Raw genomic sequence first — 19,485 nt, 5'->3', positions numbered from 1 at the left:
TTTTCTGTCCATTTAGCGGTTTCTTTGTGGGGAAGTGCTTGGCGCTGATATACAGCACTTTGAGGCCTGATTGAATTACACTGATGGGAGCATCAATTACAGAACATGGGAGCAGAGAGAATTTTTCAACCAACCACCTCAGATTGTAGGATTGTTTACTCTGCTCTGATAGGGCGCTAAAATAAACAAGTCTCTGCAGAATATCCATCTAAAAACACCGACAGGGATTTTCTTCACTTCAAAATGAAGCTTGACTTTTTGGTACAAGATCAATTTGATGAAATATTATACAAAAATATGGGATAGAAAATGTTCCTTGTTAAACTCCTGTTAGCCATCATCACACACTGGTGAAATTCATCTCTGCATTTGATCCATCCCCATGGGTAGCGGTGAGGTTCTGCAGTGGCTAAGCTCGGGAGCTATTTGGCGGTTTGACCCCCCTATCAGGGAGGCATTGGGTCTCATATTTTTAAAGTCTTTGTTATGACCCAACTGGGATTTGAACCCCGATCTCTCAGTCTAAGAGCGAACACTACCACTACGCCACTGAGAAGGTTAGATGCCCAATGATGATGTATGAGTGTGTGAGATGGGCCTCAGAGGATAAAGTGATCAATGTCAGACTAGAGAGTCGACCTCTTCGTTATCAAGACCCTCTTTGTGTGGAAGTGTCACTGGGCGACACACTGGAGCACGTGTTGGTCTTGAAATGTTCATTAATGTAGGAAAAAAAGGGGGAATAAAATCACTTGTAAGGTTCAGGACGACCTGCATTAGCTTATAGATGATGAGGGAAAACAGTAACTCACAAACCATAAAGAGCAAGTTCACTGAGAAACTGTTTTTAACTTGTATTTGAGATATGATCGGTGTTTAACATTCAGGTTAAATGTGAAAATAGTCTTCTAACCCTATTTTCTGCATTTGCTTTTGATAGAAAATAGACGGGAAAACACTTGGATTAGAAAAGCCTGACAGATCTACATCACACTGAAAATCAGCATTCATGGACTTACCCATGGTGGCTCATTACTGAGAAGGTTGTTGTCGGTTTAGCATCTAGGAGAGAGCAGAGCATGTCTTCGCTAGTTGAAGCTAACTGTTAGCATTAGCAACTTCACCACACAGAACTTCTTCATGCCTGTGTTATTTGTGAAGGTAAAACATCAATTTTGCAGAGCAACAGTAGTGGTCAGTCAGAGGCCAGATGTCTGAATATCAGGAAACAAGAGTCCAAATCCCGCCTTCTTCTGCTCACCTCGACTCTGACTCACTTCTTCTTCCTGAAACAGGAGCAACAGAGCTTTTATCCCACAGAGATCCACCCACAAGACATTAACTTATACTAGAGACCATGCAAATTACCGTATTTTCCGCACCATAAGGCACTATTAAAAATCTTTGATCTTCCCCTGAACTGGCAGTGCGTCTTTTAATATGGATGCACCTTTTATACATGTATTAAGGTAACTCTGGCCCAGCGCGGTACCCCCCAGCGCTGTCCTTATGACCCTCACCAAATAAAAGGTGTGGCACTGCTCCACACAGCTATACCGGTAACCAGCCATGGCACCAGTGACAGGACGAGGATTTTGAGGGATTTATGGACGAGGAATGAAAAAAAGCATCCTGCGTGAAACTGGGACTTTGCTTATGTTTAATATAAACATATTTAAACAGTTGTGTTGCCGCTGTCTGAATGCGCATCTTTGCTCCAGCCGTGCCTGCGCGTAAAAATGGGACTTTTGTTTGTTAAACAGCCATACGTCTGATTGTTCATTCTGTCCTGCAGCGGTAAGAGGGGCTTAGGGCTGCGTTCAGTCAGTCATGCCGTTACCAGAGTTTAAATCTTCATTCTTGCTGCTAAAAGCACCCGTGCATTAAATTGGGACATTTATGTTACTTTAATAATGAGAAATTATTTTTTAGTATAGATAATGAGTGGAGTAATGTTTGACTTTGATCTAATTGCCCAATTTGCCTTAATTGTGCTGAACGGGACGCTCATTTGCTTTGCTGTGTGCGTGTTTTGATCCAGTGAGCCTTATGTGCGGACCAGACCTTTAACTAGGACGCTGATTGGCTGTGGCGCCGTATAATCAGGTGAGCCTTATGTTGCAGAAAATATGGTATTTAAAAATGGGTGAACTTGGTCTTTAAAAGAATATTTATGTATAAAAAGTGCATGTAAGCTCATTTCTAGCTTGTACATAAATTAATCAGCAAATATGCACATGATGCTGGTATTTTATTTATTTGTATGATGATATTTCAGTGATATAAAACACAACAGCATTACGCCAAAAGCTTCCACTTGAAGCCAAGGATATGTTTTTTCTTCTTTCCTGGTAAGACAAACTGCCTCTGTCACTCATTAGCCTGGAATTGTTGCAGAAAGGTTTTGCTTTGCAGGTTGATCTAGCCATGCTCCAGTGTAACCTCAGCAGGTTTACCATTAGCCAGAACAGTTTTTTATCCTGCCAATCACAGCGTTTCACAAATGTTGGGCGAAATTAGTTGACGGCGTCAGAGCTGTGATGGAGAAGAACACCAGTAAAGTTGGCGTCGGCTCTAAAACGGCATTTGTTTAACATGACTTTGGGATTTGTTAGATTGAACAATATATTTAAAGGGATACTTTTTCATATTTTTAAATAAATTTCTTGAGCCAGCAGGTGCTAAAACGACCCTTTACATGGTTACTGAAATGTCACTCAGACCCCCACTGTCCTCTGTGGCTAGAAAAAAGCATTTGCAACTTCAGAGTTCCAGTCCTGTTTGTTGGACTTAGAAAAAAATAGAGCTGACATACCTGGCGCTGCAGTCTGCTTCCAGCACATTTCCTGCATGTTTTGGATCCTGAACACAGCTGATTTGTTTAGTTTAGTGATGAATCACTCCTGTAGACACTAATGAAGGCTGGGGAGATGTTTCAGCTGTTAGAATAAAGTGTTAAAAAGACAAACGCACAGCGAGGAGATAAGTTTTGCTTTTGGTTCTATTACACGAGCACTTTGGAAAGAAAGAAAAAAAAACAATATTTTATATAGCACCTCTCAAGATAAAGATCGCAAGGTGCTTCACAAAAATATATATTTTTAAAATATAATAAATATTAAAAAAAGATTAAAAATATGTTTAAAACAAAATTTGTGTGAAATTTTTGGCTAAATATGAATTGACTTGTTAGAAAATCATCCTGTTTGATCAAATGATCCTTGCACTTAAAAGAACGCCTTTTCTACCATGAAAATGTTTAGAAATGATATTTTAATTAAAGGCTACCATCAAAATGAAGCTACACTATATTTAATTAGTTGCTTTTCAATAATATTATCAAATCTGACACAAGCAGGATATTAAAACTCACAAATAAATAAAAGTAGCAGCGGAGGGGAAATACAGGTGGCCTCAGTGGGAACTGGATGATCTTGAACAGCAGCTCCATCCAGCCAGGACTGTGTGTGCTATCTCATATCGGAGTCAGACATGGAGAAGTTGGCAAGTGCAGTATTTTGTTTTGGTCTTGTGCTTCTCTTGTTAGCTCACTGCTACTCCTGCAATTCTCACTTCTCCTTTCTGGATGTGTGTGTAATGTGTTTCTGTGTGGCGCCAACCCAAGGTTGTTCCTACAACATGTTGTTCTTTGAGATTCATTGCCATAAGCAGGAATGATGCGCCCTCTGCAAGACATGCCAAGACTGCTGGATGTGGTCCAAAACGAGGGGCAAAGAGGAGAAGGAAGTGAAGAGCTACTGGAGCCAGATCCCATGATTTAGTTTATTCTGAGCAAAGGATTTATTTGAATTGAGGATGCTAAGTAATTACTGAGGGTCTTGATTCAGCTTGGGAATGTCAAGATGAATCCTCAAATGCTTACAGCTCACGGAAGCCCAGACATGACTGAAGGGTTTAAATGTTGTCGCCGTGTTTGGCAGGAAAACGGTGAAGAGTTTGCTTTTGTAAAACATTTTATCCCCACTGATGATGATCATGGTTCAGTCAAATAATCAAATAGATTGCTTTGTAAATTCTGCCAAAATCCAGATTAAATCAAATTGAAGACTTATGAATGGATGAGGAAGGTTGAAGCTGTTGGTGTTTTATATAGCACCTCTCACGATAAAGCTGTTGGTATTTTTAGAACACAATAATTTAAAGAGAGTTGCCTATCTCCAGTTGTTTTCCAGCAAACAGGCGGGGTAGCACACACACACTCACACCTAAAGACAATTTTAGAGAGACAAATCAACCTGATTTTATTCAAAAAAATGTTTTAATACCTTCCAGAATGAGCCATTTCAGGGCCCTGTCACTCTAACCCCGGGTTTCCACAGGAGCCGTCAGCAGCACGTTACTGCAGCAGCACGTCATAGCTTCTGATAGGAACCGCTGTGGTCAACAGAACCTTTTCCACTGGAGCCGCCAGCAGCCGTCAGCAGCGCGAGTCGGCCGCGTCTCAGGAGCAGCATGTCGCGGCCCTTACGCGCTGGTTCTATTTTCTATGCGCGACGCCTCTGAAACGGGTCAAGTTCGACATTTTTGGCGAAGGAAAGACAGGAAATCGGACGCGGAAACGGAGAGAAGCTCCCGAGATTTTCAGAATTAAGAAACGTACTGCCTTCTGGTTGCTTTACTTTTAAAAATGTGCGGCCCCGTGAGAAGTTATTGCCTAGCTAGCGGTCTCCTTTGTTTTTCAGGTCCGTATTGGCGATTATAAAACAGACAGAACATAAAACACAAACCTTTTGGAGCCATGTTGTAATTTTCTCCTGCTTGTTGTTGTGTTTACTGACGAAGTCACTCGTGTGACTTCGTGCTCTGTCGGTGACAGCTGCTCCCCTGCTGCTTCGCGTCTCGTGGGAAGGGCCAAGCAGCAGCTTACGCGAGCAAGACGTGCTGCTGACGGCTCCTGTGGAAACCCGGGTTGAGAAGAACAAGCTTTTGTTGGCCACGCCCACCCATCACCTGATTGGTTGCTATGAGCTGAGAAGCTGTGAAATCTGGGGGAGGGACTTAGAGGAGAGCTGATGCACCTCCAGTTGCAGCTGCTCTTCTACAGCTGAGTGGTGATTCTGTTCTAATTCCCCCACATGTGATGTCACAAACAGGGAACTTTTAAAAAGGCTTCTATTAGTCACATCATACCTAAAACTGATCATTGACAGAACATGGCTGGATGTTTTATTTTCATGTATGCAGTGTTTAAAAAGACATTAGAGATGGCAACACAAAATGATGCAAAGGGTGAGTTTTAGATTACATGTCGCCCTTTAAACGTTATGTTTTGTGTTGTAATGTTACGTTTTAGAAAACAATATAAACAAATTTAGCATTTTTGGTAATACAATTGTTTCAAATGGCTACAGCTAGCACTGTTACTTTACACAAGTCTAGTCAGAGCTCACTTGTGTTTTCTAAGGTTATTAAAAGAACCAACAGCTAAGACATTAGTTGTTTGGAGCCTTAAAGCCACATCAAACTATATGAGCAAAATAATGTCTTACTACGTGTGTGTGTGTGTGTGTGTGTGTGTGTGTGTGTGTGTGTGTGTGTGTGTGTGTGTGTGTGTGTGTGTGTGTGTGTGTGTGCGTACATAGCAGGCGCTTCATATAATATAACTAATAACATGCAAATGATAACAACAAGCCAGGACCAAAGAAAATTCATTAACCAAGCAGATATCAGCACCGAGACCTAAAGTTTAAGGTGTAGTTGGTGTATTTAATCTGAGAGAATAATGAGAGAATCAGTTGTAATCCACTTTAGATCAAAGATGGAAGCTGTTCCTCAAATGAACGTGTTGACATTCTGTCTAAAGGCTCCTGATGCTTAGAGCATTTTCTCTTCTCTTTCTGTCAATCAACACTTTTCTTGATCAGCCACTAGATATTTAATTTATATTATTTATTGTTTCATGTTTTATAGCAAGTTTGTAAGAAACGCACCGTGTGCATTCTAAAATGAAACGCCGTCTGTTAAGGAACGGGAATTTCCTTTCAGTGTTTCCTGTTGCTCACGGATGCGCAGCTCGGTGTCCAAACATCCCTCCTCCGTGCGCACGACCCCCGTCATGACGCGCGCACGGATGAATTGCTACACACTCCCTACACAAGCCAGTCAAAAGCGCATGAGCGTCACGGGAGGATGCTGATAATGATAGTGACCTGAAACACGCCCTCCAGTGGCCTCACGGTGAACTCACAAGGACACTTCTGTTGTCGTGAGAGCTTAGAGACGGAGACAGAGACACGTGTGTGTCTGTGTGCGTGTGGACTTGTTAGTGTTTTTGCTTTCATTTGTAATTAGTCCACGCATGGGTTTGGTGGGTTTTTGCGCTCCTACATTGAACTAGAGAACTTTCTGAGCGCCGTTCAGCTAATTGGCACCACAGCTGTGAAACAGAATGAGAGGTCAGCAAGGAGATAAACGCTGCGCCTCTTTCGGATGTCCAAAACACCCCGTGGCACCTCGGTTCAGAGTAAAGTGGAGGAGGTGACAGGGGAGTGGTGCTATTCTTGACAACCTGTTCAGAGTGAAGCTGTGAAGCTTGAGCGCATCCCTGTGCAAGTCTCCGTCCTCCATCTCCTCCCTCTCTCCATCTCCTCCTCCTTTCCCTCCCTCCCTCCCTCTCCCGCACAGGCAGGGGCGGTCGTTCTCAGTCTGCGCACATTCCACTTGGCCAGCATCTCTCGGACTCCACAGACACAGCGCTGATTGAACACGCTGAGGGGAGCTCTCAGTCGGAGCGCATCACCTAAAGGGGCTCTGTCACCGGCCTGAAGCGAACAGGAAGAGGCAGGAAACCCGCACCAACCCCCGCAATTCACAGTAAATAAGTCATAGATACGCTGAACTGGCTGTAGTGTTTTATCCTCTCTCCCTCTAAAAAAAACTCCTTTAGGTTGTTTTATCTTTTGAGTGTTTTTTTTTTACTTCCATCTTTGAGAAGCGGGACTGTGTGGAACCAATAATCGGCGACACGCCGCTGACCGTCTCTGAATAAAAAAGTTTGAGAGGGAAATCTTTCGGAGGTGATATAACATCTACTCAATTGGAATTTTCCAGCCTGCCATTGGACGCTCACTTGGGAAAAGGGATATCACTTTTCAACTGGTGTTCCTGGAGAGCGGAGGAATTCTGCGCGAAGAGTGCGCTGCGCCTTCGGAGACGAGGTAGATCAGAGTAACCACGGGGCTTCCACTAACCCTTCAAAATGTACCCATAGGATTCTCAACTGTACTTCATTCAAAATGTAAAATAAAACCCCACTGTATTTAATTGTTGGCGCGGTTAAAATAGAGGTATTTTACTCAACAATCCCAAAGTAGACTTTATGGATTAATAGCGTAATTCTTCATCTGCGACTTTTCGCTATTTGGATTTTATTTCAATCAATATTGTAAAAAATTACGAGTACATCAAAGTTAAATGTCATTCCCATTAATTCTCGTGCGTCATAATTAAAGTTTAATGACAGCGCGCGCACATTACGCATCCCAACAGAGCTGAGATGTGTCTCCAAGAGGCGTTTCAGACAGAAACGTGAGTGATAACCCCTCGTGTTCCACTTAAAGTTACATTTTTTATTTCTCATTTAAATTGTTTCATTTTCTAGAATGTGTCTAAAACTAAAACATGTAATGAAGCATTCTTCCCTAAAATAGTGTGTTGGACAATTTGAAACGCTTTTATGTCCGTTTATAGTTGAACTTGTCCCCCATGGGAACATGAAGATGCTGCTGTGTGACAGAGGGAGGGGAGGGGGTCCAGAGAGCAGGACGACCCCACCTGTGTTTAATCCGCCGTGGATGCTGCAGTCTAATCCCTCCTGTCCTGAACACACCTGCACCAGTGGGGTGGGTGGGGGTGGTCACGCTGAACCAGACCTCTCCAATCCCGTCAATCTCCTATTCTCTAACACACAGCCCCGCTTGTGAGCTTTGTATAATCCACGATGTCGTGAATGAATTACCCGCCCTTTAAACTGATGGCGGCGGATTTGTTCCCTAACGTCGTTTTTACGGTTTACATGGATGAAAGAGACAAATAATGAAGAGTAAAATAGATGAAGTAACTTTTTTGTTTTCAGTATGAACACTCAGCTGTCCTCTCCGGTTTCACATGGCCGCGTCCCCCTCCCCTCCCATCCCTCACCCGTTCTCTCTCTCTCTCTCTGTCTCAGGTTATGACGGAACTGAGCTGAACATGGAACTTTTCTGGATATTGTTTTTTATCAGTGTCCAACCTCTGGTTCGTGGCCAAGGAGTTTACGGTAAGCAATCCAAGTCACACCATTCCATAAGCAATAAAAGAATTATGCTATAGAGCTGGCCTTTGTGTTAGGAAACATCCTCAAGATTAATCCTGGGAGTTAGAATTTCCTTCAATAATATTAGATAAGAAAACCCCAGCTGGGCTCATCTTTAAACTCTAATATTGGGTAGTTTTATTTATTCTCACCTATGCCTGTTTATCAATAAAAACTTTAGTTGAACGACATACATTTTTGTTGAATTGCTTTTAGAAACATTTTAAGTGTTTTTTTAAATTCAAAAATCCATAAATCTATTTCACCCAGACACTTGTGACGAATCACATTACGAGTTATTCTTCTCCACTCAGTCCTAACTTTAGATTGAAAGCGATGGAGTAGAAACCTTCAGCCGGTATGCTGGAATGGTTCCTAACTTAACCCAAACAAGGTTGTTTGTAACCTCGTGGGTTTTTAGTGTGTGTACACCCAATTTATTAAAAGAAAGGGTGATTATGTTCCTGGTTTTTAGTGTAATTATGTCACAAATTGCGTTTAAGAGTTCAGGTTAGTCGAAGAGATGTAAACTTTGCCCAGCGTCCACCGAGGAGGTTTGAGGTAGAGGGTGAGAGCAGCGGAGCTCTCTGGGACGTGTCTCGTCTCAGTCAAGTTAAACAGGACAGCCACTCTGTGCTTTTGAGGATAAGGCGGAGATTTGTTCCCTCTCAAGCCGGCGGTCTCACTGTATTACCGAAGCTCAGTTTTCCAGCTACAGCCGCCTCGGCCAGACATGTTCCCTCCCCTCCGTCCCTTCGGGCAAGCCAAACACACAAACTCATCCGTCTGCTTTGATACTTTGATTTAGACGTCTGGAGGAATGTGGCAGGCATTGAAAACCGAGTCTGTTTAGCTGCATAGAGCGCGGCTGTCACATGCAATCCTGGAATGTGTCGTCATGCTGCGAAAAGCTGACAATCTTTTATTTGCTGCAGCATGTAGGCCCTGTGTCAACGTCTGTGCTAACTAATCAGGTTTGTATTACTCTGATGTTCCACAGTGACGCTGACATATCCATACTAGTGTAAAGGATAGCTTACACAGATGCGTTGTCTATATCACAATGATCTTTTGGATTTTTTTCTTTTTATTAATCAGTTTTTTATATTAACATTGCAGCAGAAGAACAAATGACTGCTGAGTTTTACTTCCATCACATAAATGGGTCCAAATGCGTGTAGACAGCGACACCGCGCGTGTTCAAAGCCGCTTTTGGTGCACATAAATCAGATGTTTTAGAGCATGAGGAAAACTGTCTGACCTGTGGTGCTCTTAACTCGCTCTCGCTGCCAGCTGCGGTCCAGTTCAAGTTCGATCCGTTATCTTGTTACGGGCAAACATCTCTGAGGCTGTCCTCATTGCTCCGGTTTAATCGTGAGCTTTCTTGTCGTCATGTATTCTTTATTATAGTTGTAAAAGCTGCATTAGGGTTGTCTTCAGGGGGACATCCTGTTTGTTATAAAAGATGTGTGCCTTGTGGAGTCATGGATTGCATACATGTACGTATACCTGTATGTATTTGAGGCTGGGTCGGCTCCATGCACCTGGGCCCTTTCAGTCACTGCCGAGGGAGGAAAAGCCCCAGGGCTTTGAGGAAATGTCTTGGCCAGCATTCACAGGCACCGTACTCCCAGGTGGACCATACAGAGGTGGTGGAGCTCAGCTGTGTGTATCCGTGCAACAACCGTTCTGTGCATATAGGTAAAGCATCCCCCTAAAAAGACTCGTTCAGAGAAACCAAACTGCTCCGCAGCTTGCACGGCCGCAGTGAACAACACGAATTGGGAGGAACGGGAAAGGAGCCAGCGGGTTTGGCACGCTGTACGCGAATATGCATAAAATGGTTTCCATCACTTTGGAATTGTTCAGTACTTGCTTTAGTAGACAGATGCAGCTCGACATCCATCGGGAGCTGAACGGTGAAGTGTGTCTGATTGATGTCGGCGGTTTGGACGCCTGCGAGGTTCATTTACTGTAGCCTTCTCTGGGGCATGTTTGGATGCGTGTGTTTTAGTCAGCTCGTGCTCGTGTGAATCTGTGCATGCAGGTGTTTGTGTATCAAGAGTGTGGGAAGTGTCCAAACTCATAAGCTTCCAATCGCGCGCGTGTGTGTGTGTGTGTGTGTGTGTGTGTGTGTGTGTTAGTGTGTGCAGGTGTGAGTGGGATGTGTTTGTTCACAGTAGACACCCTTTTCTTCCCTTTTGCAACAGTTTGCTGGCTTAGCAGGGACTTGTGAATCAGTCACTGTTTCTCTTGCAGCAGGTTAGTAGTGATTGCACTTCTGCGATTTCTGATAGGTTGTCAGAAAACTTGTAACACCTGTCTGTCAGATTCCAAACGGACACAATGCTGCAGTCGAGGGAGGAGGAAAACAAATCTGCACGCCATATGGTTTATCGAAACAAGCTTTGTCACGTCTAACAGGATCATCTATAGTGCGTCTTGTTTTCTACGGTCTCCAGGGATAAGCCTTTCATACCAACATTAATCCCCCACACACCTGATTTTATATATAAATATGATGTCAAGATCATTTTGATCTGAGTGTACTGTGGTAGACATGCACTACAGGTCTGATGTGGCGTATGCACTAAATTGCAACACACTTAAGGATACAGGGAGGCTCAGAAAATGTCAAGACAGTCTCACATGGTGTTCAGCCTCCACTGAGGGATTCAACACAGAGTGTATCAAGAAAAAAAAACAGAAAGTGTCTCTCCATCTATGTGGCACTGCGTCACGTCTCAGTGTGTGAGGCAGCAGAGTTCACACAGACACCAAATTATTGATTGCTTGACAAAGTCCCACAGCACCATTAGCTGGTGCTCTAGATGGAATCCAGACTGCATTAGCCTGCAATACGATGCTTCATTATGCACTTGTTAACAGGAAATTTAATGAACCTAAATCAACGACTTTGCTTAGCACTACCTTTTTATTTTTTAGAGTTGAGCAGGGCACCTGCAGCGGGAGCAGAGCAGCAGAGGCCTCGCCATTGGCTATAGAACAAAACATCAGAAGAGATGCAGAAAGTGAAAAAGTTTAATGTACCTAAATAGCACGCACATTTTACATCACTTTGAAGATGTCGCCCGAGGAAATATGAAAGGCTTAGGGAATTATTTCTCTGCCTTTATTAATTTGCGAAAGAGTGTGTGTGTGTGCAACCTAATTTGGAGTGTTGCACACTGAAGTGAGCGAAGAAAAGTACGTGCAGTAAGTTACTCAAAGTCCAAAATTTAAATAAGTCACAAATATTTCTGTTTACTAAAACCGCCACAGCCAACTGGAGGGCAGGAATACAAACAAACAAATAAATAAATAAACCAGCTCAGTGTGTTCTTCAATGCTGTTCACCAGCCGAACTGGAACAGTGCTGAAGGAAAGTGGGTTTAAAGGTCTCTCAGTGCGTTAGACCTGCCTGTGAAGCAGAACGGTGCTCGTTCAGACAACTCAAAGGCCACTTCTTCACGTCACACCTGCAGACTAATTAGTCAGCTTTGTGGATTCACATGTCTAGTACGCTGCATTACCACCTCCATGGGTAGGTGACATCCTTTCAATTTTAAATGTGGTCCTCAGTATCTCCAACCTATATTATTTAATGTACATGGATCACAAACGTCTAAAACATTGAACAAAATTGGGAAATGATGCAAAAAATAAAATAAAATCAGATCATGCTACTTTTCATGGTTTGTTCTCCAACAAACATCAGATTCCGTTACGGTTTGGGCGATCGGAGGAATTCATTAACCAATGGAGAAAGTCAGGGACCTTTGCAGTTCGTTTTGGGGGGGGGGGGGGGGGGGGGGGGGAATTATGACACGTCTCTAAATAAAGAAAAATTTTCTAGTGCAGAGTGGAGCCAACCCATAGAAGCACTGATTTGATCTCATTTCAGAGAATAATAGAACAGGTCAGATGCACCTAATAAATAAAATTACTAACAAACTCAGGAATCTTTCTTTGCTTCACTGTTCTGGTGCTGAGAATATCACTAATGCGGATCAACGGAGATAGATGAATGCACCTCTTATTTATTATTTGGAGTCTACATTTACTGCAGCTGGCAGAGATTTTTTCTATTGATACACGGACTTTACAGAATCATTTTAAATTGTAATAGGGGAAGACTGCAGGAGGGAGCGGTAAAATACAGGGGGTCCCCAGCAATAACAAGAAACTTTACGAGTCTGATGAAACCCGCTGGTTTCCCATCAGGCAGTCACGGGGCAGCTCCAACGACCCAGTGGCTGTGCTGGGTCTATGTTATGGAGCTCAGTCCGGCTCGGCCGTGAACGAGCCGAGGCGACGTCGTGCTCCGTTATTTTCCCGCTTCAGAAGAAGCGTCCAACGTGTTTTTACGCTTTCTCCGAGACATGTCACGTCGCTAAGTTGTTAGCTCCGCGCGCTAACACGTCAATAGTGCAGCGTAGCCTGCTGGAGGTTTTAAGGGTTCAGATGAAAACACCCGACCTCTCAGGCTGCTCACACATCGATCTTAAGTTGTCGCTGTTGTGCTCACGCCGTAATACAGTATTAGATGCGGTTAAAGTCAGACATGAAAAAATAAATAAATTTTACATGAATAAGTGATGCTTAGCCTGGCGGGGGGAGGAAAACCTGTCAAGATCGTCAACACTCGTTTATCTTAATGCTAATGAAAGCATTATATCCACTGCTGCCTTTCCAATTTTAAACTCAGTAGCTTGTGCTGTAACTGCACCTTGCCCTGCCTGCTCCTCCTTGCTGCGCGCCGGCTGTGATCACAAACGACAACATAGTAGTTCCCTCTGCTTCTTCGGGAAACAGCACAAAAAAACCCCACAACTTGGGATCTTGTAGGCGTGGCGGTGGGTTTTCAGCCGTGGCGGCCCGCCACGGCTACGCCTATGTAAGGGAAGCCCCTGGGTAGGTGCGGATGCTGGTGAAGGCAGGTGAGCGGCTGAGAGCGGACGGCCAGGGGAACAGCAGTGTGAGCTGGAGTGCAGGAGTCCGTGGTGGTTATGGAGACGAGGGAAGATGGAGTGGGAAACCTGGAGGAGAACAGGGGAGAACTGTCTGAATCTTTCAGGCGACAGGTTTTCTAACAACATGCAAACTTCGAGGCAGGTTAAGTGTCTAGAGCTACCCAAAACAGAGTAATCATCCAGCATGGTGTTGTGTCACACTGCTCCTTAAATTCCCTGGGCCTCGATGACAGGATCAGCTGCAGCTGGTTGCTCTCAGACACGCCCACCTGCAGACTCAGAGGACAAACGTAATTACTGGCAGGCAGCTCACCACGGACCATGACAATTATAATATTTGGGACTGACGAACAACGCTTGGAATTTTTTTGTACATTGCCCAGCCTTATATATTGTTTAGGAAGTGGGAAGCAAAGAAGCTGGTTGAAGCAAAAAGTTAAACATCAAGTTCTCAAAGACAAAGTAAATGTTGGTGAATGTCAGGATGAGAGTTCATTATTAGAGGTGATGCAAATGAGCTGGTAGAAAACTATAAACATCTATTTAAATGTAGTTTTTACTTTTGACCTAATTCAGACACATTTATAGCCTAGATATCTGGCCTTAGCCCGCGCATGAAGCTGTTGTGGAGCTGGAGAGCTCCGTCAGACTACGCCAGACATCCTAGCTACACAAAGGAACGTTACCACAGGTCCTTCCTCCCAGCAGCTGGTAGACTTTCTAACACCACTGCTCCCAACACACCCAGTAAACAGTTTTTATATTCATGCTGCGTTTTATGATTTGAGCAATTTCTGCTATTCTGTTTGCACTCATTCATATTTTGTTTGCACAGTTTTCCATTCATGTTCTCACTCCCTGAAAAAAACTCTGCAAGACTTTTTCCACAGAATTTAATGTTTTAAAATGTGATCAGTTCACTTCAACCTTTTAAGTATTAATTAGCGTGTTTTTCTCCACTGTATGTAACTTGATTCCTTCTTCTTGATTTGCTCCTTTTGTGAATCTGATTCGCTGCCATGACACCAAATTTCCCCACTGAGGGACGATAAAGGCATTATTCTATTCTATTCTATTCTATTCTATTCTATTCTATTCTATTCTATTCTATTCTATTCTGTTCTATTCTGTTCTATTCTGTTCTATTCTATTCTATTCTGTTCTATTCTATTCTATTCTGTTCTGTTCTGTTCTATTCTATTCTATTCTATTCTATTCTATTCTATTCTATTCTAACTCTGTTTGGATGGGAGTTGTAATCATTAAAAATAACGTATTACTTCTAACAGCACAGACTCAGAAAGTAAAAAAATGGTTTAATTAAAAATAGACCGTGTGAGAAATCCAAAATAATATGGATTGACTGAAACTCTAATGATAAATGATAATGATAAATGACCAACACTTGTACAGTAAGTACTCCAAAGCGCTTTACACTACAGTGTATCATTCATCCATTCACACACACATTCACACACTGATGATGATGAGCTACAATGTAGCCACAGCTGCCCTGGGGCGCACTGACAGAGGCGAGGATGCCGAGCACAGGTGCCACCGGTCCCTCCGACCACCTCCAGCAGGCAAGGTGGGTTAAGTGTCTTGCCCAAGGACACAACAGCAGAAATCCCTGTCGGAGCCGGGATCGAACATGCAACCTTCCGATTACTGGACAACCCGCTCAACCTGCTGAGCTACTGCTGCCCCAATCCAGTAATCTATTCTGAAATTAGCTTTTTTTATCTTCAGCACTTTTCGTTTGATGTGAGATTTCGCTGTAGAACCATCGCCTCTACCTCCTGTCGCATCGCTGATATAAAAGAGCTTCTTCCACCTTGCCAGTGATTACATGGCCTTAATGTCGGTGACCTAGAAAGAGATCACTCCAGGTCCAACCGGCCCGGCCACCGGCTCCCCTGTGACTTCCACTCCTCCGCTCCTCATATCAGCACTTTTTGTTTGTCTCTTTTATGTCTCTTGCTGCTGAGTTTATTTGGGATGCTGAATATTGCCCTTTTCTAATAAGCATTCATAATTTATTGGTGGCTCTGAGGCGAAGCAGGCAGAAGGATGGAGGGTGTGTGTGTGTGTGTGTGGGGGGGGGGGGGTGCAGACAGTGAGTAAGAAGAGACTGAAACATTAAGCTGGAGATGATGGTAATCTCTCACCTCCCACGATCTGACACCCACCGAGCGTCGCCTACTCTTTACTGCTTTGCTGAATTTCTGCTCGTCGCATGTGTTCGTGTTTTCACAGGTGCGCTCTAAGGAGCGTGCGCTTGCATACACGGAACGCAGAGTAAACAGATTAGCCGTGTGTCCTTGCGCGCGCACACACACACACACACTTGGATTACACCCACTCCACCATTAATGTTATCAGTAATGTCCACAAAAACTGACTGACCTCCATCTTTGCATAACGTTTAATTAAAGGCCTTGGATTTGAAGCAGGTGTGCTAAACATGTTTTTCTAATGTTCAAGCTTGCGAAGCTTTAGCAAGCGCTACCTTGGCATTAAAACCTTGTACTCTGAGAAAAACCACATGCAGTCCTCTTTCAGTGATGCCAGCTCAGCTGAAAATATACTTTTAGTTTCTTCATCCTTTGCTTTTCTTTTCCTGTTTTCCTTTCTGGCTGACTGGATATTAAAGCCTGACAACATTTCTATTAACCCACGGGTCAGCAGAAGAGCCACAGGCCCATAGCTGGAGTGTTATGTTGAAGCTGGTTTACACTAGCCTCGCTACCTGGGGTAAAGGATAAGAGAACTAAGGAAACATCTGGGGAGGTCTGATTTATCACCCTGCCTCAAACAAGACAAGACTTTGAGCCTGGCGTGCGTACAAGGCCGAAGGTAGAAATGAGTCTTCTGGTGCACTGGGGCCCCCCGGAGCGAGGCGAGGCAGTGAGAACCCCCAAAAGCAGCTTGGTGGGATATGCAGCAACGGACCAGGACAGAAAGTCAAACTCATATTTATCAAAGAGCAAGATCTGTAATATGTAATGTGTAACTGCAATTATAACCAGTATGCAATGTTTGTTTTAACGGGGCGGGGCGGGGGGGGGGGGGGGGGGGGGGGGTCTAAAGCTTCTTCATTTTTTAGTAAAAAAAAACTGTTAATATCAAATGTTGCAGTTGTGTGTGTTAGCGTGTGTGCCTGTGTGTGTGCCTATGTGTATAAATGTAAGGTGATAGCTTAAAATAATAATAATAAAAATGATTATTATTATGTATTTTTAAAGGGTTTCGACTCAGGTGGGCAGCATGTATGTGACTGACAAGTGAATACCACCACCGTCCTCATCATATAAGATCGTTACATTTATTATGTCTGCCACCAGTGTGACACAAGAGTGAGTCTTTATCCTTGGAAAGCCCTGCTGAGGTCGGTTATTGATTTTCTTTCTAAGGCTTATTATGAGGTTAATATGTAAATTTGACAGGACATAAAATAAATGCTAAGAGAAGAAAGATGTTTAGACCCTGAGCGGTTTCCTCACTAGGGAGGGTGGTTGTCCTTCATCAGGAAGGGTCATGAGATTGACTCTTAACTTTCTCAGGTTGAGCAAGAGCCCAAAGCCTACTAGATGTCTTCCTCTTCTCTTCTAGATTAGAGTTCTTTCTTAATGATTAGTGTTGTAAAATGCTCTTATTGTGGGATGTTCTTGGTTTCTGCTAGCAGAGAGTTTTCAGTTCACATTGTAAGTTGGTTTTAATCAGTTTCCTTGAGTGTAATTTAATAAACACATGCTGACAAACTGTGTTTTATCATCCAGCTTCCCTCTTAAGTGTTTGTCATTTTTCAGTTTTAAGCAAAGGGCGATTATAGATAGAAGTCTGTTAAAAAACCTTCTAAAGTTCCATTTCTGCCGGATTAGAATTTCCACCGCTGCAATGGAAACACAGTTCATATCAACATGTTTTATTTCTTTGTTTCTTTGTGTGCCACCCTTTCTTTTGCAAGATGCTGCAGTTCATGCAGCTCTCATCCAGGTGTGATTATGTGCACCAGGACAGGTGTCACCTGCATGCTTCTGCACACACTCTTGTGACATTAATCACACTCTTGCTGAACATGTAGCTCATTCTTTTTCACTTTTTATGTTGGAGCCTTGGTGTCTCACATTTCTCTCTCAGAAACACACACACGCACACACACACACACACACACACACACACACACACACACACACACACACACACACACACACACACACACACACACACACACACACACACACACACACACACACACACACACACACACACACACACACACACACACACACTTCTTGTTGAATAAAAGTTGTCCAGAGTGTAACAAGGCACTGTGGAAGCCCTGTGGGTTAGAAAAAAATATCAGCGAAACTTCATTTTTCTCTTTTATACTTCTGTCACTCTGTCAGACATTATCAAGCACCGCTTTTTGGCTCTGCCTGAGGAGGGAATATACATGCATCTCTGTGTGTGTGTGTGTGTTTGAACACAAATTTAAAAGTGCAGAACGATTTAATGTCATCTTTAAACCTACTTTTTTATTGTTTGCAGTGTTTGTTCTTCTCGTGTGCAGAAGAAAATCAGTATGTGTTAATATCGAGGAGGGATGGGCTGCGTGTGTTAATTGTAAGCACGGACACAAGACGGAGGGAACATTTGGCATCTAACTTATTCATGGAGGTGACAGGACGATTGTGAACAGTGGTGAGAACATAGCTTACATCACCGAGCGTCTGCCCCCTCATGCACTCCTCCTACCCCGACACTCTTTCTTTTTCCACTGCTCTGTCTGTCTTTGTCTTCGGTGAACTTTTCCATCCTCAGACCGTATCTTTAAACTTTTACTTCTCTGTTCCTCACAGTGCTTGTTCGTTATCTTGGGCCTAATGTTTGGTGTGTAAGAAATAAAAAATAAAGAACATAAAAGAAAATAAAAAAATAAATAAAAATAAATGCAAGGAGAGAAAATAAACGTACATATTCTCATCATGTGTTTTATTAGGTATGGCTTTGCTGATTTTCTCGACATACTTCAAAGATCTTGACATTTGTTATGATCAAACAAGTCTGTTTGAAAAAATAATTGGTTTCTGATCTGCATTATCTACCTTACTGTCAAAATCTGAGTCAATCAATTCACAAAACCTCTTTGAAGTGTGTTTGTGTGTGTGTGTGTGTGTGTGTGTGTGTGTGCGCGTGCGTGCGTGCGTGCGTGCGTGTTTATTATTCTGTTTGTTTTAAAAAGTAACCAGGGAGACAGAAAATAGAAACGAGAGAATAATTTGATTACAGTTTGATTGAATAATGAGACGACAGCAATAGCAGGTGTGATGAGTCCGTATTGTTCTCACTCAGATGCTGAGATCTAAACTGGATATGGGAATCAATGGCAGTGGTGGTCTGTCTCATGGTTAAGGTTTATGGTTTATGTTTATTATTGGTGTGCAGAAAGTGAATGCATGACACACTTGGCAGAACTTCACGATACAGAAAATGATGATGCACATTTGATAATCTCTACTTGTCTCGGCAATTAACTTAGCAATAATGCTGAAAACCAACCCAGTTAATGGAGACATGGGCAGAACGCATGGTCAGGTGTTTCTGAAACAAAAGCATGGAAAAATATTAACCAATGAACAGAAATTTCACATCCAATCCTTCCACATTAGTGTTGTGGTCTTTTAAAATCTCAGAGCATGTAGAGATGGCAGAATGATGGCAAAACACACTGGGGGGTGTATGTCAAAAGCAGTGGCGACTGGTACATTTTTATGGTTTTGTTTTAGTGGGGCGCATTTTTGCAAGTCAGTTTTTCAGATGTGCTAACCACATATCACCACTAGAGGACTTCAAATACAATTCTTATGCACCACACAAAGTGAACCAGATGGATCTGTACCAGTTCCACGAGCTCTTCCGGCAACAAAGTTGCTCTAAAAACATGCTTAATATTCACCAATAAATGCAAACTGCACATGTACTTAATGAGAAAAGGCTCATCTAAATGATAGTCCATGTTTTCTACTTCAACACCCAATAACAACAAGCTGCTAAAAGAAAAGCTAAACAAAGCTAATTTAATGAAGTCAAAAGCGTAAATTCAGTCTTTACTTTGCGGGTTTAAGGTCGTAATAATCCGTGTTATGGTAAAAACGATCCACACGGTGTGTGTAGTCCTTTGTCCCAACGTCACAC

General features: G+C 43.0%; 1 protein-coding gene across 4 annotated transcripts in view; it reads left to right on the top strand.

The window, feature by feature from the left end:
* The first annotated feature begins 6,505 nt into the window (after positions 1–6,505).
* LOC107381286 (MAM domain-containing glycosylphosphatidylinositol anchor protein 1) overlaps positions 6,506–19,485 on the top strand; it is a 341,592-nt gene continuing 328,612 nt past the window's right edge. For 2 of the 4 annotated variants that reach the window (XM_054732169.2, XM_070554535.1), the window contains exons 1-2: positions 6,506–7,178; positions 8,189–8,278. In XM_054732169.2, the coding sequence (XP_054588144.2) occupies positions 8,212–8,278 (67 nt within the window). In that variant the 5' untranslated portion in view covers positions 6,506–7,178; positions 8,189–8,211. The remainder of the gene's footprint in view (positions 7,179–8,188; positions 8,279–19,485) is intronic. The other 2 variants (XM_070554533.1, XM_070554534.1) reach the window with 2 other exon arrangements.

The sequence above is a fragment of the Nothobranchius furzeri genome, chromosome 9, assembly GCF_043380555.1.
Source record: "Nothobranchius furzeri strain GRZ-AD chromosome 9, NfurGRZ-RIMD1, whole genome shotgun sequence".
Classification (NCBI taxonomy): domain Eukaryota; kingdom Metazoa; phylum Chordata; class Actinopteri; order Cyprinodontiformes; family Nothobranchiidae; genus Nothobranchius; species Nothobranchius furzeri.
Note: the sequence above shows the minus strand (reverse complement) of the source record. Positions and strands in the feature narration are given on the sequence as shown.